This window comes from Physeter macrocephalus, unplaced genomic scaffold (genome assembly GCF_002837175.3).
Source record: "Physeter macrocephalus isolate SW-GA unplaced genomic scaffold, ASM283717v5 random_49, whole genome shotgun sequence".
Lineage (NCBI taxonomy): Eukaryota > Metazoa > Chordata > Mammalia > Artiodactyla > Physeteridae > Physeter > Physeter macrocephalus.
This window is the reverse complement of record NW_021145339.1, coordinates 112,307-136,399: the sequence shown is the minus strand read 5'-3', so window position 1 is coordinate 136,399 and position 24,093 is coordinate 112,307. Positions and strand designations below refer to the sequence as shown.

General features: G+C 45.9%; 1 protein-coding gene across 1 annotated transcript in view; it reads left to right on the top strand.

The window, feature by feature from the left end:
* Positions 1-6: 6 nt before the first annotated feature.
* The window catches only part of DNTTIP1 (deoxynucleotidyltransferase terminal interacting protein 1), a 25,537-nt gene continuing 1,450 nt past the window's right edge, over positions 7-24,093 (top strand). Inside the window, exons 1-11 of the mRNA XM_007115503.3 lie at positions 7-176; positions 756-826; positions 1,705-1,801; positions 7,747-7,845; positions 14,185-14,253; positions 14,516-14,572; positions 14,822-14,880; positions 15,928-15,973; positions 17,986-18,044; positions 18,147-18,207; positions 22,760-22,831. Of these exons, the coding sequence (XP_007115565.1) occupies positions 72-176; positions 756-826; positions 1,705-1,801; positions 7,747-7,845; positions 14,185-14,253; positions 14,516-14,572; positions 14,822-14,880; positions 15,928-15,973; positions 17,986-18,044; positions 18,147-18,207; positions 22,760-22,831 (795 nt within the window). The 5' untranslated portion in view covers positions 7-71. The remainder of the gene's footprint in view (positions 177-755; positions 827-1,704; positions 1,802-7,746; positions 7,846-14,184; positions 14,254-14,515; positions 14,573-14,821; positions 14,881-15,927; positions 15,974-17,985; positions 18,045-18,146; positions 18,208-22,759; positions 22,832-24,093) is intronic.

Below are 24,093 nucleotides of genomic sequence, written 5' to 3'. Positions count from 1 at the left end.
CCAATGACGTCACGAGGAGACTTTCCGACCGGTGGCAGAGTCGGGCTGAATTTGTGGGGGCCGGGGGCGCCATGGGGGCCACTGGCGACGCCGAGCAGCCGCGGGGACCCGGCGGGGCAGAGCGGGGCGGCCCCGAGCTGGGAGACGCGGGCGCAGCGGGGCAGCTGGTTCTCACGGTGAGGGCGCCCCTGGGGAAGCCCCGGCCAGGCCTGGGCTCGGGCCCGACAGGGCCTCGGGCTCCCGGGACCCTGGCCAGCGGGTGAGAGAACGCGGCGGCTGGTGCTGCCGAGGGGTTGGCGTTGTCGCAGTCCGACGACCCGGCTTCATATTCTGGTGCCGCCCTCCTAGCTAGGTGACGTGGGCCGGCCCTGTCAAGCCCCTGAGCGCCAGTTTTCTCTTCTCGAAAATGGAGATGATTAGTCTCTGCCTCGTAAAGTTTTTGTGGAAAAGGATATAAATGCGGGTAAAGCGCCCAGCGCATCATCTGGCACAGAGTAGGCCCTCGGTAGACACTGATTCTTTTCCTCCACCCGTTCCTGAAAAAGTGGGGTTGGGACTTGGAGGCAGGAAGCTTTTCCTCGGTTCCTCTTCCCTGGCAGGGCCTTCCAACCACTGCCCTCCCCCCTACCCCAAGCGGGGAGAGCCGGTGAAAGCACCTGAGAAGCAGGGATGTCTAGGTATAACTTAATACCCACCCTCCACCTCCACCCCAGCGTCACGGACCTCGGTGACATCTGCTCCCTTGGTCTCCACAGAACCCTTGGAACATAATGATAAAGCACCGGCAGGTACAGCGGAGGGGCCGCCGCTCACAGATGACAACAAGGTAAGGCTGGCCTTGGGTGGGACTTCCCCTCCCAGGCACTAGCTTGGGAGGCAGCTTTTGGGTCCCCACTGCACAGAGCTGAGAAAGAGATCATTAGATCGGCCAATAGAAAGAGGAGATTCAGATTCTGTAACTCTGTGTGACCTTGAGCAAGTCATTTCCCTTCTGAACTCAGAAGAGGGGGCATGTTGATTCAACAATGCCCAAGGTCAGGGCTTCCCTGGTGGCGCAGTGGTTGCGCGTCCGCCTGCCGATACGGGGGAGCCGGGTTCGCGTCCCGGTCTGGGAGGATCCCACGTGCCGCGGAGCGGCTGGGCCCGTGAGCCATGGCCGCCGGGCCTGTGCGTCCGGAGCCTGTGCTCTGCAATGGGAGAGGCCGCAGCAGAGGGAGGCCCGCATACCACAAAAAAAAAAAAACAAACAATGCCCAAGGTCCCTAACATTCACAGGCTCTGTGTTTGAAGGCTCCAAAGAGGCAGAATAGCATGGAAGTTAAAAAAATGTGGGGCTAATAGTATCCATCTCAGGGAAGGGAGAGAGCACAAGATGGGTCTTTGGGATGCTGGTTATATATGTTTCTTGACCTGAGTAGTGATTAAAAGGATGTTCACTAAAACTGTTAAAGTGTATAGACTTTTTCTGTGTTAAGTATTATACTTCTAAAACACTTTAAAAATAATGCCATTCCATAGAGTTATGAGTATGAAATAAAGTCCGGCATCTATGTGGTTTGCAGAGCACCTGGGCACATTGCTAGTTTTCTGTAAAAGCCATATGTTATTGTCATTAAAGGGTCCTATCTCAATAATTGGCTGGGCAGAGTAGGAAAGGATATGTTTGGGACATGCCTCCTGACTGTGTCTCCTTCCTGAATGCAGTTTCACAGATCCTGCCATCTCCATGGATCTCCTCCGTGCTGTCCTGCAGCCTAGCATCAATGAGGAGATCCAGACTGTCTTCAACAAGTACATGAAGGTGAGAAGGACACAAAGATAAAAAATTAACAGGAATAAAGACTCATGGGCAGTCCTTTCCTGCATCACAGTCTCTCTTTCTAGTACACACAGATAATCAAAAGTTTTCCAATTCTGAACCCCCCAAGAATGTTTTTCCTCTTCGGGGGTAATTTGAATTCCTCTTCTTGTTACCAAACCAAACTCGGGTCTTACTGCTTGCACACATGCAGTGAAGCCAATCTACTGTCCCTGGGTTGTGGTGAAGGAAAGTACAGGGTTTATTGCAGGGCACCCAGCAAGGAGTCCAGGACAGCTAGTGCTCAAAACATCCAAAGTCCCTGATGGGTTTCAGCAAAGCATTTTTAAAGGCAGAGTGAGGGAGGGGCATCCCAGGGTACGTGATCAGCTCGTGCACAATTCTCTGATTGATTGATGGTGAGGTAACAGGGTGGTGTCACAGGGGTTAACATTATTAATCCTTAGGCTCTGGGGCTATGTGCTCATATTCATCAGGTAGTTCATTTCTTCCCTTTGGTGGTAGATTTAGTATCTATAAGACAATTCAGGAAATGTGCATCAGATACTGTTATCTAGGTACTTCAGGGAGGAGCTAAAGCAGAGGATGTGAGGGAGGGGTCTGCCCCTGGGAAGGCCCCATAGGGTCCTGCTCCATTACATTTGGCCAAGCTATTGTGAGGATGAAGTGACTTAAGTGTAATGTGCTCAGCACTGTGCTTGGAAGCAGGTGTTTTTATTACTTGTTTAATAATATCACCATTATTACTATTTAAAATTCTTTTCAAGATCTGTTAATAAACTTATACATGGCTCTACCTGGATGTCCCATGGATGCTTCAATCCCAGCATATTCAGGACTGAACTCTTTTGTTTTTCTTCCTAAACCTTCTCCTCTTATGTTTATTCATTCATTCAAAAAGTATATACTGAGCACCTACCATAATGCAAGCACTATGCTAGGCACTCAGGGATGTAACAGTGAACAAAATGGACAGTGCTGTTACCCTTTTTAAATAAATGTGTACTTTGTCAGGGAATGCCAGAGAGAATGGGAAGAGAGTGACCTATAGGGAACAGGGATGCTATTTCATAGCTTGTGGCTAGGAAAGCCCTCTGATAAGAGGACATTTGAGCAGAGACCCAAATAAAGTGAGGAAAGAACAAGTCGTGCAGATACCTGGAGGGAAAGCAACCCAGGCAGAGGGAACAAGGGCAAAGGACCTGAGGCAGAAGCATGCTTGGCACATTCAAAGCAACAGAGTGGCTGGAGCCAGCAGAGCCAGAAGGAGAGGAGAAGGAGAGGTGACCAGCCAGGTAACAGACTCAGCTCAGGCAGAACTTTAAAGCTGTGGTGAGGACTGTGAATGAAGTGTATTGCTCGCCACATCAGGAAACAAAGGATGTTGCAGCCATCAAGCCATCACATTACAGCCACCCTGATGTTGAGCCATGAGGGAACTCAGGATAGAAACAGGATGCCCGCCATCTAGTGGTCAACTGCTGCAGCCACCCCTGACCGTGCACCTTGAGGAGACTCAGGATGAGAAAGCACAGGATACTGGTCCCAGATAGCTGAGGTGCAGCTCAAAGGAATAATTTCATTGAGCCCGGACTTTTGCATCTTCTCATGCATAGGAAAGTGCTAAATTCCTTAATTTGAGATGTCTGGTTTTCTTTATTTAGGAGTAATCTTTTGATGTTCCGACTCCCTGGTCTTTGTTGCAAAAACTCCTATATATCCTGGCTCCCCCCACTTGTCTCTTTGGAGCAGTCCCTCAGAGCTGTCTGAGATGCTGTGTACCAGGCTTAAGTCCTCAGTTTTGTCGGCTGAATAAAACATAACTTTCAGGTTGTGCATTTTTTTTCCAGTCGACAAGACTTTGGGTTTTATTACAAGTAAAATAGAGGCTTTTGGAGAGTTTTGAGCAGAGTTCATGATCTGAACACTTTTAAAAAGTCGGTCTGACAGTTGTAAAGAGAATAGACTTCAGGAGGACCAGTTAGGAGGCTTGAGATGATAGTGGCTTGGGTGTTAGCAGTAAAGGTGTTGGGAAAGAATCCGATTCTGTGTGTGTTTTCAAGGTAGCAACAGGATTTGTTAATGATTAAGATGTGCCGGGTAAAAGAAAAAGAAGTAAACAACTCCCGAGTCATTTGCCAGGGGCAGCTGTAGAGATAGGATTGCCATTGACTTGATATGAGGAAGATGGGGACAAGAAGGGGAAATCAGGAGCTCAGTTTTGGACAGGTTTGAATGGGACCATCATTCACTTAGAAACCAGAGTCCAGTGACTCTGCCCTCTGCTCCATCTTCCATATCCAGTAGTGGGGTCCTGTACCTTCCACCCCACAATCTGACCAGCATACCCTTATTCTTTGCCTCTGCCTTGGTTCAGGCCTTCATTATTTCTCATTCAGGCTCCCACTGTAATCCCTAACCGCCTCTGTTCTTTCCGTCTTTCAGTCCACCCTCCATACAGCTGCCAGTGATCTCTCAAATGTAAACCCAATGGTGTCACTCCCCTATTTAAAATCCCTCTACAACTTTCCTTTTTTTTCTGGGTGAAATCCAAATTCCTTAACATGGCACATATGGTCCCCTGTGATCAGCCACACACCCCTATATACCTAGTTATTCCTGCCCCTGACTTCTGCACATCCCAGAATGCACCAAGTATTCTCATACCTCTGCACCTCTACATGTGCAAAAATAAAGAGGTTAAGCCCCTAGGAAAAGGCTAGACCAGTATTCAATCCAGGATTGTCTACCTCCAAAGTACTTTCCTTGTTGCTTGTCCCAGTATTGGATGCCATGATTCAGAAACTTTCTCTCCTGAACAAATGCTGGATAAACACAATTTGTGGCTTCACATAGTCTGCAAAGATAAGTCCTTACCACACTTGTTTTTATTATTTTATTTTATTTTATTTTTTTTATTTTATTTTTGGCTGCATTGGGTCTTCATTGCTGCGTGCAGGCTTTCTCCAGTTGCGGCGAGCGGGGGCCACTCCTCTGTGCGGTGTGCAGGCTTCTCACTGTGGTGGCCTCTTCTGTTGGGGTGCGCAGGCTCCAGTAGTTGTGGCGCACAGGCCTAGCCACTCCGTGGCATGTGGGATCCTCCCGGACCAGGGATCGGACCCGTGTCCCGTGCATTGGCAGGTGGACTCCCAACCACTGCGCCACCAGGGAAGCCCCACACTTGTTTTTAGACAAGGTACAAATGACTTGATTACATCACAGCTTCAGTTAAGTCCAGGCTCTTGATCGACCTCATCTGATCACTTTGTTTAATGATGTTCCAAATCTCAGCTACCCATTTTCTTAAAAATGTTTAGAAAAATAATTTCTAGAAATGGCTGATTTTATCCAAGCCATTGTGAATTTTATTCATTTATTCCTGTTATTACTAAATTCATGCCCCTTTAAAAAGAATATTCTAATAATATAGCTTAGGAAATGGATTTATGGGTAGATAAATGGGATGGGTAAATGGATACATGATAGCAAATATAGCAAAATTGTGGACTAGGTGGTACATGTTAGTATTCATTGATTGAATAAAAGTAAAAACCAAAGTCACTAAAACTCACCTCCCAGAATACCAAACTGTTAAAAATGACATAGTCTCCTATATTTATTTGTGTGTGTGCGCGCACTCACTCATGTTTAAAAAATACATAGGATCAGGGAATTTCCTGGCTGTCCAGTGATTAGGACTCGGCACTTTCACTGTCGTGGCCCTGGTTCAGTCCCTGGTTGGGGAGCTAAGATCCCACAAGCTGCACAGTGCGGCCAAAAAAAAAAGAATACATAGGATCATTTTACACACACTGTTCTGCAATTCAGTTTTTTCATTTAACAATATATTTTGGTCATGTTTCTAGGTCAGTACATAATAGCTCACCCTGATTCTTTTGTCATAGCTGCACAGTAATCTGTTGTATGGATGTACCACAATTTAATGAGCTAGTCCCTAGAACATTCGGATTAATTATAGTTTTTCTCTATTACAAACAGTGCTACATTGAGCACTTTGAATGTATATCTTTGTTAACCTGTGAGAGTATTTCTGGGGGATAAATTTCTAAAGATGGAATTGGTGGGTAAAAGGGGAAACATATTTTTCCCTCAAGAAAATTTCTCTCCAGAAAATTTTGTTGTTCTTGTTGTGTTGTTTTTCTTTGTTTTTGTTTTTGTTTGTTTTGGCCACATGCCACACAGCGGGATCTTAGTTCCCCAACCAGGAATCAAACCCGTGCTCCCTGCAGTGAAGGCACGAGTCTTAACCACTGGACTGCCAGGGAAGTCCCTCTCTCCAGAAAGTTTGTGCCATTTTACATTTCTACCAATAGTGTTTGAGAATTCCTTGTTCATGACTGCATTTCATTCTCACGTCTGGAAGTAGCTTACATTCACCCCTACATATTTGTTGCCCTGCCCACCTCACAGGCTGGTTCTAAAGTATCCAGATTATTTTATTTTTTATTTTTTTTGCGGTATGTGGGCCTCTCACTGTTGTGGCCTCTCCCGTTGCGGAGCACAGGCTCCGGACGTGCAGGCTCAGCGGCCATGGCTCATGGGCCCAGCTGCTCTGCGGCATGTGGGATCCTCCCGGACTGGGGCACGAACCCATGTCCCCTGCATCAGCAGGCGGACTCTCAACCACTGCGCCACCAAGGAAGCCCAGATTATTTTAACTAGCTTTCACATAGTCAGTAGTCAGTATTGAACCACCAGTATTAATCCCCAGTTTTTTGTTTTGAGGTCAAACTCATCTGATCATTTCATTTAATTTTGCCTGTAGAATTTTCCTGCTAATCTCTTGAGGTCTCTAATCCAGTGCTTTCACACTCTTCTCCTTGGTATGATGTTAACAGCAAAGGCATATATATAAAATTCTGAACATAAAATGATAGTACTTCCCCATAGTTGTCTTCCACAGGAGGAGCATGCATTATAGGTTCCAGAATTTTTCTATTCACCAGAGAGAACCAACACTTTCTTCTGGAGACATGGACTATTGTTACAGATGTGCTCCGGGTATCTTGGTTTGGGACCTCATGTCACCTTGTCCCTTGGTGTTTTCAGGCTCAAGCTGTCCCTCTTACCCAATGGAGGAACCTTCTGCCTTTCCTTTCCCCAGCCAGCTGGGACTGCTGATATCCTAGGGCCCTGGCCAAGTCTCACCCCTCCCAGTCTACAGATGTTTCTTTCAGTCTGGGCGAAGTCAGAATTCAGTTAGACTTTTCCACTCTCTGCGTCTTTTCTGGCCTCCCTGACCTGTTCATCTCAAGCACTGGGGTGGTTGTTTTTTCTTCTGTGGAAGTAAGACATGTACATTATAGAAATTGAGAAGATAGATAAGCAAAAAAAAAAAAAAATCATATCACCGCTTTTACTCTAATATATTCTTACAGTTCTTTTACTCTATATATTCTTACAGTTCTACAGTTTGCTTTTTTGCTGTTTTACATAAATAGGCTCACACTATCCCAGACTATTTTATAACTTGCTTCCTTCACTTGACAAAATATCATGAATATCTTTTCATGTCAAAAATATATTCTCCTAGGGAATTCCCTGGCGGTCCAGTGGTTAGAACTCTGCACTTTCACTGCCGAGGGCATAGGTTCAATCCCTGATCGGGGAACTAAGATCCCGCAAGCCATGTGGCACAGCCAAAAAAAAAAAGAATAGCTTTATTGCTTTGCCAGAGGAGTTATACAGCACCTCCATGATGGTTCTCCTCCTTAAGAGCATATAGAGTGGGGAAGCAGAGCCTAGGATATGAATTTAAGTCTGGCTGATCTCAAAGCCATGTTCATAATCACCTTTACTTTCTTTCTGAGGGTAGGAGGAAAGCTTCTGTTTTATATTCTGTTCCCTTCAAATTGATGCATATTAGCAGGACTTCTGACCTTGTCTTCTACTGTACCTCTCCCTAGTTCTTCCAGAGGGCCGCACTGAACGTACGAGACAACGTTGGGGAGGAGGTGGATGCAGAGCAGCTGATCCAGGAGGCCTGTCGGAGCTGCCTGGAGCAGGTGAGATCAAAGAGGAAAAGAGATGTAGGCACAAGGTTTAGCCCTCAGGGCTCAGCAAAGAAATGTGGTCCCATCATCAGTGGTATTTGGAGGGATACCCAGCGAGCTCCTTACATCTAGATAGGGCTTAGAGCTTTGCTGACAGAAGGGAAGGGAGGTAGCTACTAGATGCCAGCTACTGTGGTAGATGCTTTCACCTGCGTTAGTTCATTTACATCTCAGAAGAAACCTGTACAGAAGGCATGTTTACATCCCTAGTTTACAGATGAAGAAATTGTGGCTTGGAACAAGCGAGAGATAGAATAGCTAACGTCTGGCTCGCCTCTGCAAGTGTTTGGTGATTTGATCCTTCAAGTAATCGCAACCCCTTTTGGTATCATGAGAACTGTCACCCTTTATGCTTCCCTGCCTCTCAAGGTGGTCAGGAGTCATGACATCAGGTCTAGAAATGGCTGTGTTCTCAAGATAGTAGTGAACCAGTTTGCATGTGTCAGCTGCTGTTATTAATAGGAATTTGTCAGCATTACCCAGATTCTCTGCTTGACTGTGGAACCATTAGCTGTCAAAGATGGAAATTTCTTCATAACCATAGCCACAAGGGCAGGCTTGAGTTCAGTCCCATGAGGGTAATTATTGTGAGATGAGAGGGTAACATCTTCCGGGAGGTTGGCTGACTAGCTACTCAGGCACAGCCTCAGAAATGAGCAAGACCAGTACCTAGACCTCAGCTTTGAAAAAGCAGAACTCCATCCTGTGAGGGCAGTGAAAGCTGATCTGGTTCTCATAGACTATTAAATTTAAGCTAATCAAATTCATAAGAGTCCATTTCATTAACTCACTCTGGGACTGTAATATGTTATAATCAGTTGTGACATGTGCTGATAATAAAACATGGCAGTTTGCTAACACTAATCTTATAAGTTTGAGCTGAATCAATATTAAATTGATAAAACCTTCACTCTCATTTGCATCCTGAAATGCTTTCTTGAATTTATTTATCTCTTCACCTAATATGTGTTGAGGGCCTACTATTTGCCAGGCCCCAGCAGGGCTGTGCAATATGAACACAGTCATTGCCCCCAGAGCCCTTGACATTACTCCAGTAATCATACAATAGGTCTATAATCAGAAACTGTTATAAATGCTATAAGCATAGGAGGTGATGAGAGAGTACACTAGAGGGTGCCGAGCCCAGGGGCAGGGCAGAGTGGAGAAGGAAAGAAGCCAGTGTTGTTGGTTTTCAGAGATCGGAGAGGACGGCAGAGCACTGCAAACCAAGTTATAAGTGTGGAATTTTAAGCAGAAGAGCTACCTAATGAAATTTGTATTTTCAAGATCACTCTGGCTGCCATGAGGAGATTGGCTTGGGAATCTGCCATGGAGATTGAAAGGGAAATTTATGAGACCGTTCAGGAGTCCCAGTGAAAGGTGAACATGGAGTTAAAGTGAATTGGGCATAACCTCCACTCGCTGAATGTTCATACCTTTCCAGGCTTCTGAGTCCCCACATCCACCTTCCAGAGTTCCCCCCTTCCAGTACTGATGTAACTGTATGGTCAGAACACATGGAATCAGAGCATAGGAAGGTAGAAAGCCCAAAGTCTAACTTAAAACCAGACGAATCAAGAAATTTGGGGGAATTCTCTGACAGTCCAGTGGTTAGGACTCCATGCTTTCACTGCCAAGGGCCTGGGTTCAGTCCCTGGTCGGGGAACTAAGGTCCCAAAAGCCATGAGGCACGGCCAAAAAAAAAGAAAGAAATTTTGAAAAAGTCTTTTAACCTTTCTGACTCTCAGTTTCCTCATTTCTAGATTTTGGACTAAGACCACTGTTTTGCTGTGAGGATTAAATGCGATGATACACATAAACCACCAACACCGAATGGCTACGTACAAAGCATACTAGATACTAAATACGTGGCAGTGACATTCACAGTGTGGTACATATTGCTGCCTCACAACAGAGCCTCACTTTCAGGGGGCCAGGATACATAGAAGCTCCGTGTCTAAACTGCATGCAGAACTTCTTGTTACAATAAAAGATTCTTCAGACTGGACCTGATAGAATCAGACTAGACTATTTCTTGGCTTTAGTGGGATTAAGACTTGATTGGCTTGTTTTCACTTTTGAAACCCCATCTTGCCCATCTCAGTGGTATTTCCTAATCTCCTTCACTACCTCTTTACAGCTGTTTCTTAGGGAGAAATGGCTGATCTTATCTATGGCACGTGGCCTTGGGGTTTTTGATTGATTTTGTTTTGCAAAGTAGTTGTTGGTACTTCTTAGTTTTATTTATGCAAGTAGTACACATTCACTAAGAAAAATGTGGCATAGTAGCTAAGAATACAAGTTTTCTCTTGATTCTGACTGCGCAGATTTGAGTCCTGGCTTCAGCACTGACTGGCTGTGTGACCTTAGGCAAGTTGCCTCACCTCTCTAAACGTCAGATTTCTCATCTGCAAAGTGGAGGTAGAGGCTCTACCTCATAGGATTGTTGTGAGAATTAAATGTGGCAATACTCTTAAAGCATTTAGACCAGTAGCAAAGACAATAAATGTTACTTGCTGCTGGTGTTATATTAAAATTAGAAAATATAAATTACAAAGAAGAAAATTAAAATTTCTCATAATCTTACTGCCAAAAATAACTTCTATTAACATTTTGATGTGTTTACCATTTTTTCCCCTACGTATGTTTATACACGTGTGTTCATTCACTGGGACACTGAGAATACAATGGAGAACGAAACAGACCACCCTTGAGCCCACAGTCCCCTTCAGAGGCCACACTATGTCTCTGTTCCCTTTTATAGCCAGACTTCAGAAAAGGTTGCTATCCCTGACTCTACTTTGTCACCTCCCATTCATTCCATTAGTTGTTTCATTTATTTTTTTTGTCATTTCGCGCCCCCCCCGCCCCCCCCACCTAAGCCGCGTGGCACAGCTGATTGAACCAGGGCCATTGGCAGTGAGAGCGTGGGGTCCTAACCACTGGACCACCAGGGAAATCCCTGTTTTGGGGGGGTTTGGTTTGGTTCTTTGATTTATTTTTCTTTTGTTTTTCTTTTGTTTATTCCATTCATTCTTTCACTCACTTTGTTTTGGCTTCAGTCCCCACCAATTCACGGAAACCCCTCTATATCAGGGTCACCAGTAACCTCCATGTTGCTCAGCTTACTCACCTTCTTGGTGGCATTCGTTGCAGTGGATCATTTCATGTTTCTTGGAACACTCCTCTCTTGGCTCCAGTGCCTTGACTTTGCTCCAGCCTCATCGGTCACTCCTCCTCACTTTCCTCAGCCAGCTCTTCTTCTCTACTACTAACTTGACGCATTCCCAAGTTCAGTCCTCAGACCTGTCGACTTAAAGAAAAACACACAACAAACACACAACATAAGAGTTGCAAGTTAAGTTTTATTCAGGGACTTACTGAGGACTGTACCTAGAGACAGCCTCTCAGTGGCTCTGAGGGAACTGCTCCGAAGAGGTAGTTTATATATGATTTGGGGGGGGGCTGCAGTCAAGCATACGTCTTGGTGAAAGATTACTGCTGATGACAAAGAACAGACATACATCTCAAGTTAATGATTTTGCTGCTTTTCTATGTATGGGAAGATGCAAGAATCTGGGGTCATTGAGATTCTCCCTGAGATATGCATCTGTTTATCCAAAGCAGGATGAGTGCCTCATCCTGTTTTTCATCCTGAATTTCTCTTGGGGTGCGCTGTCTACTTGCAGTGGGTTACAACTTAACTCTTGTAGTGCTGAGTGGTGAACAGCGCTCTTTGTTTTGCTTTGTTCACAAATCCCATCTCTTCTGTGGCTGCCTCTCATTCTAGGTGATTTCATCTAGTCCTGTGGCTTTGAAGCCAATTTAACTGTTGATGATTTCCAAATGTATGTCTCAACCCTGAGCTACTTCCCCTCTTGCCTTCCTCCACTCCATCCTCACAGCAGCCAGACCCATCTTTTTAAAGATGAATCAAATTGTGTCACTCTCCTCTTTAAAACCCTCCAGTGACTTCCCATTGCTGGCAGAATAAACCCTAATGCCTTACCATGACCCACAGAGCCCTACCTAGACCTCTCCTGCATACTTCTTTAACTTATCTCATCCCACCTCCCCCTCACTGACTACATTCTAGCTGTATAGGAATCCTTTCTGCTTCTCCAGCACACTGAGCTCGGGGCCTTTGCACTTGCTGTTCTCACTGCGAGGCTTGCTGTTCTCACTGCCTGGCATACCCTTAACTCTTTACAAAGCTGGTTCCTTCTTTTCTTTAGATTTAGCTTAAATATCACCTCATCAGAGAGGCCTTCCTTGGCCACACCATCTAAAGTAGTGCCCCCACCCCGCCGCCATCTTACTCCCTTCCCACCTCCGTTTAATCTCTATCACCTTACTTGTTTATTCCGCCATTTATTTCCATCTGAAATTATTAATAGTACACATGTTTATTTTCTACCTCCCTACCATCCCCAACCTCTGCTAAAATCTTGAGCTTTACAGCAATTGAGGCCTGATCTCATTCACCACTGTATTCCCAGAGCTAGAATATGACTCTTAATTTGTGTACATTGTTTATTGAATGATTGAATGAATGAACATGGCAAATGAACAGGCAGGGTTCTTGCTCTCAGAACCTACAGCCTAGTTAGGCAGACAGGTCTGAATTAAATTACCACACAGATGTGTGCAAAATTGCACACTGAGATTTGTGTACTCTTCACTGAAAAGGGACAAAGCTTGGAGGAGAAGATCATGAGTTCAGTTTTCAACTTCGCGAATTTGAGACATCTACACATAGACATGGGGCAGACCATTACATAAATCTGGAACTCAAAGGAGAGGCTACCACTGAAGATAGAAAATTAGGGAGACATCAGTTGATGGATGTTAACTGAAGCCGTGAGCATAAATGAGAGCAGGCAGAATATCTAATGAAAAGAACCAGATTGAGGAGGATGAGCCAGCAAAGAAGGCTAAGAAGGAGTGGCCAGAGGGCTTCCCTGGTGGTGCAGTGGTTAAGAATCCGCCTGCCAATGCAAGGGACATGGGTTCACTCCCTGGTCCGGGAAGATCCCACATGCTGCAGGGCAACTAAGGCCATGCCACAGCTACTGAGCCTGCGCTCTAGAGCCTCTGAGCCACAACTACTGAGCCTGCGTGCCACAACTACTGAAGCCCATGCGCCTAGAGCCTGTGCTCGGCAACAAGAGAAGCCACTGCAATGAGAAACCCATGCACCGCAAGGAAGAGTAGCTCCTGCTCGCTGCAACTAGAGGAAGCCCGCGTGCAGCAACGAAGACCCAACACAGCCAAAAATGAAAATAAATAAAATAAATTAATTCATAATTTAAAAAAAAAAAAAAGGGGGTGGCCAGAGAAGTAGGAGGAAAACCAGGGCATGTGGCCACAGGAGCCAGCAGAAGACTGTTTCCGGAAGGAGAGAGCTCTCGGCTGTCAAATGCTGCTCCGAGAGGTCACGTGATCCTGACTCTGCACAGGCCTGCAAGGCCCTGCCAGCCTCCCCACGCTCCTTGCTCGCCACTCTCTCCTTCTCCCATTACTTAGAGGCTGTCCTCTTCTTCAAATGAGCCATGTGTGTTCCCACTTTAGGGCTTTTGCACTCCTTCCTGTGGCGGAAACACGCTTCTGCCCAGCCTTTTCTATACGTGGCTCCTTCACATCTCAGCTCAGAGGCTCCCTTCTCAGCAAGGCCTTCCCTGACCACCTCCTCAAAGTAGCCCTCCCCTCTGGTGATTCTCCATCACATCTGCCTAGCTGAGGTTTTTCCTTCTCAGAGAAAAATTCATGATTCGAAATCACCTTGTTTGTATGTTTGTTTATTTGCTTATCATCCAAATCACCCACAGAATATGAGCTCCACAGAGCAAGGCCCTTGCTTGTGCTATTTACTGCTGTGTCTCCAGCACTTACGTACTAGGCACTCAATATTTATTAAGCGAAAAACGGCAGCTTACTGAGGAATATGTTTAATATCAGTGCATTTAGTTAGAAAAAATATATAGCATATGTTTACATGGAAAAAAGTGAGGAAGAATTTACACTGAAATGTTAATAGTATTCTGTGGGTACTGAGGTTTCAGATTTGATTTTTTTAAATTTTGCTTATTTACATGTTTCTAATGTTTCAACAATGGTCATGAATTATTCAAGTTTTTTAAAAAGATATCTATTTGTATGCATATCTCAGGGTCCCTTTGTACTGACCATGAAAGAGTTTTAACCCAGTTTGAAGTTGTGTCTATAAAAATGGGGGCAGAGAGGCTTATCCACCAAAATAGTGACTGTTAACACTTGGTCTTGTCCCTTCAGGCTAAACTCCTGTTTTCAGATGGAGAAAGAGTAATACCCAGATTGACCCATGAGCTTCCAGGGATAAAGGTTAGAGTCACTGTGTCCTCAGGTCTTGGAGGGGGAGACCAATCAGACTGGGAGGCAGGTGAACTCTGTGGCCTAGGGGAGGCTCCACGGACCACCCATTTGTGGGACCAGGTCTAAATAGCATCATGCTGGGAGGGCTGCTGAGTCCCGGCTCAGGGAGGGGCTGGAGGGTGTGATCCAGGGGCTCTGTCTTCTGCAGCCCCAGGGGACCCACAGTTCCCGGCCACTGGCCTCCCACTGACTCCTTTCCCTTCTCCTGCAGCGTGGCCGGCAGGCAGAAGAGGAGTGTGCCCACCGAGGAAGCCCCATTCCTAAAAAGGTAAACCATCTCCTGGTCTTCTGGCTGGGGAAAGGGCCTGCAGCTCCAGCAGGGGGTGGGCTTCCTCAGCACACCTTTGGGCCTTTCTAGCATGAGAGGCAGGCGCCCTGGGAACAGTCACCCTCCCTTTTCACTCTCAGGCATCATTTGGTCTCGTTGGGAAACCATCTCCTTCAGGTGACCCTGGACCTGCCAGTGGGGCGGGGGCTTCCACAGGGTCAGGCCACTGACACCTGTTCTTTATGGCAGAGGAAAGGACGGCCTCCGGGACACATCCTGTCAAATGACCGTGCAGCCGCAGGCATGGTGTGAGTAGGGGCCAACAGAGCCAAAGGGAAGAGCTGGGAGGGAGTGGGCCGGGAGGAAAAGAGGCCAGAGTTCTCTGCCTGGCAAAATCAGATCCATTGGTGCCAGGTCCCCGTGGAGGAGCGCTCTCTAGTCTGAGGGGTGGGGAAAGAAGGCAATGAGGAGGATGTCGTATCCTGTTTTTACCCCAGAACAGTTCAGCACAGCTTTATTAAACACCAGAGGTTTTTATTGGTAGTGTGTATTGAATGCTTGTGATGTGCCATAACTGGTGTAAATACCTTATATATACTTGATCTTTTAATGCTTACAACCACGCTCTAAGGAAGGTATAATTAATTTTGCAGGTAAGGAAACAATTACTTGCCCAAAGTCAGACAGCTAATAAAGGGCAAAACTGTACTACATTGCCTCCAGGATGGTCATTTTCAAAGATTTTTGAAGCAACAGAATCTGTTTTTCAAACAGAGCTTTATGTGGGAGCCTAATATGTAAAACAGATAAAGCCACACTGGTCTGGGAATTCCCTGGTGGCCTAGTGGTTAGGATTCTGGGCTTTCACTGCCATGGCCTGGGTTCAGTCCCTAGTCGGGGAACTGAGATCACAAGCCCACGCGGCGTGGTGGGGAGGCAGGGAAGCCACACTGGTCTGGCTAAGAGAGATGGAGGTAGTTTGAAAGCACCGACTTAGGAGACGCACTAGCGTAATCCTCATACCTTAGATTTGTCCCCTGCCCGAAGCAAGTTCATTCCTCACTAACACAAGATAGGGAGTTGCTGCTGTTATCTCCTCCTGACAGATGAGAAAACTACAGGCCAGAGAGGTTCCTGGACTTGCCCACACGGCTAGGTGATAGCAGAGTGAGTCCTCGAATGGCTCCTAGTCCCTGTGCTTTTTTCCCTTTGCACCTCCTCTAATGAGCACCAGGAAGCAGTCCACCAGGGCTGGAGTGAGAGTGTATGAGGAGCTCCCACCAGCAGCAGCAAACCGTCTTCCAGTCCTAGGCCTGGTCTTGGAGAATTCACCTTTCTTCGTTCCCTCCAATCAGATGGAAACCAAAATCCTGTGAACCAATTCGTCGGGAAGGCCCTAAGGTATGATTATATGAGCATGGCAGTGACTGCTGTCCCAAGGAGACCCAATCCAGGCTCTGGACTCCACCTTGAGGGAAAGGGGCTGGGGGTGGTGAAGGACATGTGCATGCCATTCCAGAGCCATTTTCACCTCCCACCCCACCTCCCAACTCTGACCTTCCAGAAGCATCCCAAGTAAGGACTGAAATTAGGGGCAAAACAGAGAGAGGGCTTGGTCTTTGCTGAAGCCTTCTCCCTATAAAAGCTAGTTGTCACTAATATTTATCCAGTACTTAATATGTCATGGGCACTGCCCTAAATCTTTTGTATGGATTCCCTCATTTAATCTTTATAACAACCTTATGAGATAGATTCTGTTACCCTTCTATGGTTCAAGAGCTTTCTTTCCTACCTCCTGGGCAGAAATTATATTATTTTATCTGGTTATCTTATACACTTGATACACCTGAAGACACTAAGGACCACAGAGTTGCCCAAAGTCACGTACTGCGTAAGTGGCAGAGTCAAAATGTCAAACCCAGCCAAGGTCTGTGGACACCAGTCTGTGCTCTTAACTCTGTTGCCTCCAGAACAGTTGTTTGCAAGCTTTTTTAAGAGTAGAATCCTTTCTTCAACTAAAATCATACATAGAAGCCCAGTACGGTAGGTGAAAGCTCCACTGTCCAGGTTGCAGCTGTGTCCAGTAGAAACGGTCCACCCTTTATTGTACTGGCCCTCTGCTTCCACCAGTGACCACACCTTTCTTCTTCAACTCTGCTCCCTTAGAATCTCCTAGACCTTTCTTTTCCACTCCAAACACCCCTTCTCTCTCTCTGGTGAGTCCTTCCTCAGCAGTGACCCATCCAAGTGGGCATTCCCCAGAATTCTCTCCGTTGCCCACTTGTCCACCTAAAGTTTCTCTCTGGATGATCTAAAGCATCCACTCGTATGGTTTCGGGGACTAGTATGTGCTGAAGTTGCCTTACCTCTTTGTCTGTCCCACACCTCTCTCTCTAGTTTGAAGCTTGTATATCCTACTGTCTGCTAGAGCTCTTGGCCTGGAATCTCCATAGAATTTCAAATCAGCATATCCAAAATTGAAATCAACCTTTCCCCCAGACCTGCTTCAACCTTTTCTACTTGAGTCATCTTTGCCTCTTCATTTCCTTTTTCTCCAGACATCCAGTCAAGTCCCGGATGATTCTACCTCCTAAATACGTTTCTCACAGTTCCTATTCCCTCTTTTTCATCCTACTGCCATCCTAGCTCCAGCCTTCATCTTTCAAAACTGCTCTAACTACAACTGCCTCTAAACTGCCCGCCCAGCCTGTAGTCTCGCCACTTCACGCCCGTTAACCACGTTGCAGAAGAGCGAGCTATCTTGAGCATAAATCCGGCTCTCCCTGTCTAGAGGCCTTCAGTGACTCCCCATCACTGGCAGAATGAGCAAAATGAAAAGCCGTCCACATAGTGTACAAGGGTCCCCAGCCCCTCTCTGCTTTCCTCTCCAGCCTCATCAATTGCCACTCCCTAATTTGCTCTCTGTCTTTTAGCAACACAATTGCTGTGGTTTCTCCAACAAGCCTACCCAGCTCTCACCTGCCTTTGTTCATGCTGCCCCTCCTTCCTCCCCTCTACTCTGTCCAGCTTGTGCTCTCCCTGTCAGAACCAACTTGGGAATTACCCCTTCAAGGAAGCCATCCTGTTACCCTCCCTTTGGCTCCCATCATGCCTTGCACTCATCTGTGTCACTGCCCATCTCATGATGGTATCATTATCTGTACCTACGTCTGTGGCCCCTTGGAGAACGGAGACTATGTCCAATTCATTCCTTTACCCTCCACCTCTCCACCCCAGCCCCGCCCCCCTGTATGGAGCAGAGGACCTAGCATATTAAAAGTACTCAGTTTCTTGAATCAGCTGTTTGATGAACAGTGGACAAGGGTGGTGGTAGGAGAGGGCCAGGGAGGAGTGTTTCTGTCCCGCCCACCAGATAAACCTCAGCCTCACCAGCCTCTCTATTTTTTGCACAGTGGGACCCAGCTCGGCTGAATGAATCTACCACCTTTGTGTTGGGATCTCGAGCCAACAAGTAAGTCTAAAGAGTTTTGGTGCTGAGGGAGAGGGGAGCTCGGGGGCCCACCACTAGGACCACAACTGCTGGGATCCTTACCACTCCTCTGTTACTTTGCAGGGCCCTAGGGATGGGGGGCACCAGAGGGAGAATCTACATCAAGCACCCACATCTCTTTAAGGTAGGTGAGTGCTGGGAGTCAGGCAGACCAGGGCAGTGGAGTAGGTGGCGCTGGGAGTAAACACTGATCAGGGAGTCAGGACATCTGGGTTCTTGTGCCCCTCTGCCCTTAACCTTTACCTTTGGTAATTTACTCAGCACCTTTGTGCCTCAGTGGTAATAGTGACTTTCCTCGTATGTTTATTGTGTACCAAACACGGTTTTAAGTGCTACACTTACATTATCTCTTGGAACTGTCCTTTAAGATAGGTATTGTTATCCTTACTTTACAAATTAAAATAAAAAAAAAAGAAAGATTGAGGAAGGCTAAGTGACTTGCCCAAAATTACTCAGCTAGTAAGTGGTGAGTTAGGATTCTGTCTTCTGCAAAGCCTGAGATCTTAACCACTGCTGTATTCAGTTGTCTATAAGATAAAGAGATTGGAGCAAGGCAGCAGTTCTAACCTTTTTCAAAAACAGGACTCCTCTCCTGAGCTATGCTTTGGTGTCCACTGTTTGAGAAAATCTTGGGGGTGGGGGGGGCATGAATTCACCCTCTTAAATGAATTTGTATTTTATCAGTCACAAAAGATCCAAATATATTAGAAAAAAAGGAATGCGCATGTGTTCAAGTTATATTTTTTTTTGCGCCTGTGTGGAAGGCTTAGTGCCCCTTGTCAGAACTACGCAGCTCCTTGGGATCCCAGAATCATGGGCTCTGTCTACTACATTCTGTGCAAGTTCAAGTTCTTCAAAGGACGGACCTACTTCCTCTATTTTTTCAGTCTTATGTTGTGGGATTCCCAACACCTGGACAATTTGATGTGCTTGCTGCTACTTCATTTTCCTCTCTTAGTGTCTTCACTCCTGTTGTTCCCTTTGATGGCCTTCCTCCCCTACCCTTTTCTCTGCCTGACTGTTCCGTAAGATCTGCATCTTCCAAGACCCTTGCTTGCATCATCTGCCAAATGGATATGCTCTTGGACCTACTTCCAATTCCTGTTGCACAATGGTTAAGAGTATCATTTCAGTCCTGGTTCCATTACTTACTAGCTGTGTGACCTTGGGCAAGTGGCTCCACATGTCTGAGACCGTTTTGTCATCTATAAAATCAGAATGATACAAACCAGCCGTTTAGGGTTGGTAGAATTAAGAGAGAATGCAGTAAAATGTAGCCATTTTTGGTAATAACTTTAAATGATGGAGTATAAGCTATCAAAATATTGAATCATGTTGTACACTCGAAACTAGTATAATACTGTAAATCAACTGTACTTCAAGAAAAAAACAACTGACTTCCTCTGTAAAAAAAAAAAAAAAAAAAAAGAGAGCAAGAGAGAGAAAGCACAGTAAAGCTCCCAGACAGTGCCTGGCCTAGCAAGGGCTCAATAAATGGTCATCATTACCAGCATACATTCCCAATTCTTAGACCCATCATTTTTAATAAACTCCCAACCTACACTGTCATTGCCAGTGGATGCTATCTCTTATTGTAATCTTTCCAGGCTAATAAGTGGAGGGAAAATATTTTTGTTGTTTTACTTTTAATTCTTTATTAGTGATAATCATCTTTTCATCCATTTAGAGTCTATTTGTGCTTCTTTTGTAAACTGCCTATTATATCTTTTGCCCATTTTTCTGTCCTTCTAAAGGCGTTATTCAAATTTTCTTTTCCTTTTTAACTTTTGTTAATAGAAATAATACGTAAACCCATTCTTGTTGTAAAGAGATTCAAACAATACACTGAAGCTAATAGGGAGCAAAACACAAAGCTCCTCTTAACCCTTGAATCTGACTCTCCTCCCCTAGAGGTCACCCCTAGCAACATGGTAGCATCCTTCAGTCTCCTGTCTATATGTGTGTGAGTGTGTGTGTGTCCTTGTCCTTTGGTGATATTTTGTTTGTGTTATTGGGCTCATACTATATATATTCTGATTTTTCTTTTCACCCCGAAGTTCATTCATTCACTGAAAAAATATTGAGTGCTGAGCATTCTCAAACTGCCAGAGATACAGTAGTGGACAAAACAGACACAGACGACGCCTTGCTCTCATAGAGCTTACATTCTAACGCAGGGCAAGCTATGGTCTGTGGGCCAGATCCAACCTGTAGCCTGTTTTTGTCCAATGCAGAGTGGTGACATTTTTAAAGGGTGATTTAAAAAAAAAAAAAATGAAGATTATGTGACAAAGATGTATGTGGCCACCAAAGCCTAAAATATTGGGTTGGCCAAAAAATTCGTTTGGGTTTTTCTGTAACATCTTAACTTTTTAATATTTATTTATTTATTTTTGGCTGAGTCGGGTCTTAGTTGCAGCACACGGGCTTCTCTCTAGTTGTGGCATGTGGGGTTCAGAGTGCATGGGCTCTGTAGTTGTGGCACGCGGGCTTAGTTGCCCCACAGCATATGGGATCTTAGTTCCCTGACCAGGGATCGAACCCGCGAGCCCTGCATTGGAAGGCAGATTCTTAACCGCTGGACCACCAGGGAAGTCCCTGGCCAACCCAATATTTACAGAAAAAGTGTGCTGGCCACTACAGATCTAGGGAATAATATCTTAGCGATTTGTCCATGTTATTAAGTCTCCCTCATTTTACTTCTAACAGCTGTGTAGAATTCACAGAATAGATTTTCTATCATTCATTTCATTGCTCCCTTACTTATAGATGTTGAAGTGTTTTCCGACAGTTTTGCTGTTGTGAACAGTGCTGCACCAGACATCCCTGCGTACCTGTGTGGATGACTGTGAAGGATAAATCCCTGGGAATGGGATTGCTGGGTCAGCAAGTGCACGCTTTCAAATTTTTGATTAATATTTATATTACTTGGGAAGTGAACTAATTAAACTGCAGATTTAAATAATTAAATCTGTAGTAACCATACAGATTTCCCAGCTTGGTCTCCATTTCAAATGATCTGCCTATTTTATAAAACTTACCTTTATTGGGCACTTATGTGTCATATACTATATTTACCACCTTTTATGCACTATCTCCTTTATTTTTTTATTTAAAAAAATTTTTTTTTTAATTTTTTGTGGTACGCGGGCCTCTCACTGTTGCGGCCTCTCCTGTTGCGGAGCACAGGCTCCGGAAGCGCAGGCTCAGCGGCCATGGCTCACGGGCCCAGCCGCTCCGCAGCATGTGGGATCTTCCCGGACCGGGGGACGAACCTGTGTCCCCTGCATCGGCAGGCGGATTCTCAACCACTGCGCCACCAGGGAAGCCCTCTCCTTTATTCTTAACAACAACCCTATAAGATAAGTGTTAATACTCTCTGTTTTACAAATGAAGAAATTGAGTCTTGGGACTTCCCTGGTAGCGCAGTGATTAAGAATCCACCTGCCAATGCGGGAGACACGGGTTTGAGCCCTGGCCTGGGAAGATCCCGCATGCCGCGGAGCACCTAAGCCCATGCGCCACAACTACTGAGCCCACGTGCCACAACTACTGAAGCCCGTGCTCCTAGAGCCCGTGCTCCACAATGAGAAGACACGGCAATGAGAAGCCCATGCACCGCAATGAAGAGTAGCCGCCGCTCGCCACAACTAGAGAAAACCTGCGTGCAGCAACAAAGACACAACACAGACAAAAATTAATTAATTAATTAATTAATTAATTTTAAAAAAGAAAAAAAGAAACTGAGTCTCAAGGAAATCATCACCTACATTTACACCACCTGATAGTTAGCAGAAACCAGAATTTCTGAACCAAATTCTTTTCCTTCTTTTCTTTCTTTCTCTTTTTTTAAACTGCCGCCCCCTAAAAGCCCACCAGGCCAGATTGGCCACCTTCACATGCTCACCTGCAACCTTCCCTACCACGTACATTCCCTGTGGGCTGAGCTCTGAACCCCACAGCTAAGTTCTTAACCACGATGCTATTCTGCCTCCTCCAGGGCATGAGGTGTCCTGATTTTTGTTTTAGAAAATTTGGTCACCATAATAGTCACATGTGTTGTAAGCCACCTCAGATCATTTCTTCAAAGAGGAGTACAGCTCTAAAATAATAGTCACGGTCTGACCAGTTGCCAGAAGTGCTGTGTTTTGAGAAAGGAAAGGAGGGAGTTCCTTGCTGGTCTGGTGATTAGGACTCAGCACTTTCACTGCAATGGCCTGGGTTCAATCCCTGGTCGGGGAACTGAGATCCCGCAAGCCACGTGGCATGGCCAAAATTTTAAAATTTAAAAATTTTTTCGGATTTCCGTGGCGGTCTAGTGGTGAAGACTCCGCACTTCTAATCAGAGGGTGCGGGTTCAATCCCCAGTCAGGGAACTTAAGATCCTCCATGCTGCGTGGCGCAGTCAAAAAAAAAAAGGTTAAATTTTGAAAAAAAGGAAAGGGGCAGGAATAAGAAGTGTACTAAACCTCGGGGAATTGGGTCCCCTACCCTGGCCTCCTCCTGGGCTCAGGCCTGCTTGGTCTGAAGAGGTTGGTGAACCCTCTACATCCACCAGGCTAGGACGAGGTCTTGTTGCTAAGAACTGCTCAAGGGCCAAGAGTATGCTCTGGACCAAATGAGAAAAGCCCATCACACCAGGCTAACATCTCCCCCCGTGACTTCATCCCTCACAGTATGCAGCTGATCCCCAGGACAAGCACTGGCTGGCCGAGCAGCATCACATGCGGGCAACAGGGGGGAAGATGGTAAGTATTGCCACACTTGCCACTGCCAGAGACCCACCCTGCCCAGGGACCAGGGCTATTGGTGGCAGCTTACCCCCAAATCTGAGAGACTCCATGCCCAACAAATGTGAGAAAGGAGACTTGTAAGAGTAGAGAGGGCCCATTCCTTCATGCTGAAGACCAGACTGTAATCCCTGGCTTCCCTCGCCTGACCCCAGGTCTCCCACACACCTTCCCCTTCCCTTCCACAGCACCCTCATATGTAGATCATATTAGCTGTATGTAAGAATGGCAGGTGCAAGACGCCCTGAACACTGCTTTCCCATCATGTGCTGCCCATTGACAGATTTCACTCCTCCATCACAACTCTTCCACCAGAATCAGCTATGGAATCTCTTCTCAACACTGTGCTCCAGGCCACACCCCTTGTCAGAAGGAATTAGCACATGCAGTGAAACTTGTTTGCCACACCTGGCAGCCCCTTCCAGAATCACTTCTACTTAAAGAGTTCTTAAATCAAGCAACAACCTTAGGAAAATCATCGTTGCATGTGTTCTAAAACTACCGTGGAGGGATTTGTCTATCACATGCCCTGTCCCCCACCTGAAGACTCACTTAGTCCCACCGCTGGGACTGCTCCTATTAGAATTCAGTGGCCTCGGGACTTCCCTGGTGGCTAGTGGTTAAGAATCCACCTGCCAATGCAGGGGGCACAACTTCCAGCTCTGGTCTGGGAAGATCCCACATGCCGCGGAGCAGCTAAGCCCGCGAGCCACAACTACTGAGCCCGCGCACCTAGAGCCTGTGCTCCGCAACGAGAGAAGCCACTGCAACGAGAAGCCCATGTACCACAATGAAGAGTAGCCCCTGCTCTCCACAACTAGAGAGAGCCAGTGAGCAGCAATGAAGATCCAACGCAGCCAAAAATAAATAAATAATTAAATTTATTTTAAAAAAAATAATTCAACGGCCTCACAAACAAGTATGCCATCTCCTTTCTGGCAATGAAAGCTATCGTTTATTTTCTACTATATGCTACACTCTTTCAAAAAAAGATTTCAGGAAACTTACCATTGACACGTACATGGAGAGGCCACAACAGAGAGAGGCCCGTGTACCGCAAAAAAAAAAAAAAGAAAAAAAAACCAGAAATAGGATAAAAAGGCAAGGCAGGATCTAAAATTAAGCCACAAGAAAGACTAGGTTTTTTGGGGGAGTTTTGGGGGTTTTGGGGGGGGTCTTTTTTTTTTTTTTTTTTTTGCGGTACGCGGGCCTCTCACTGT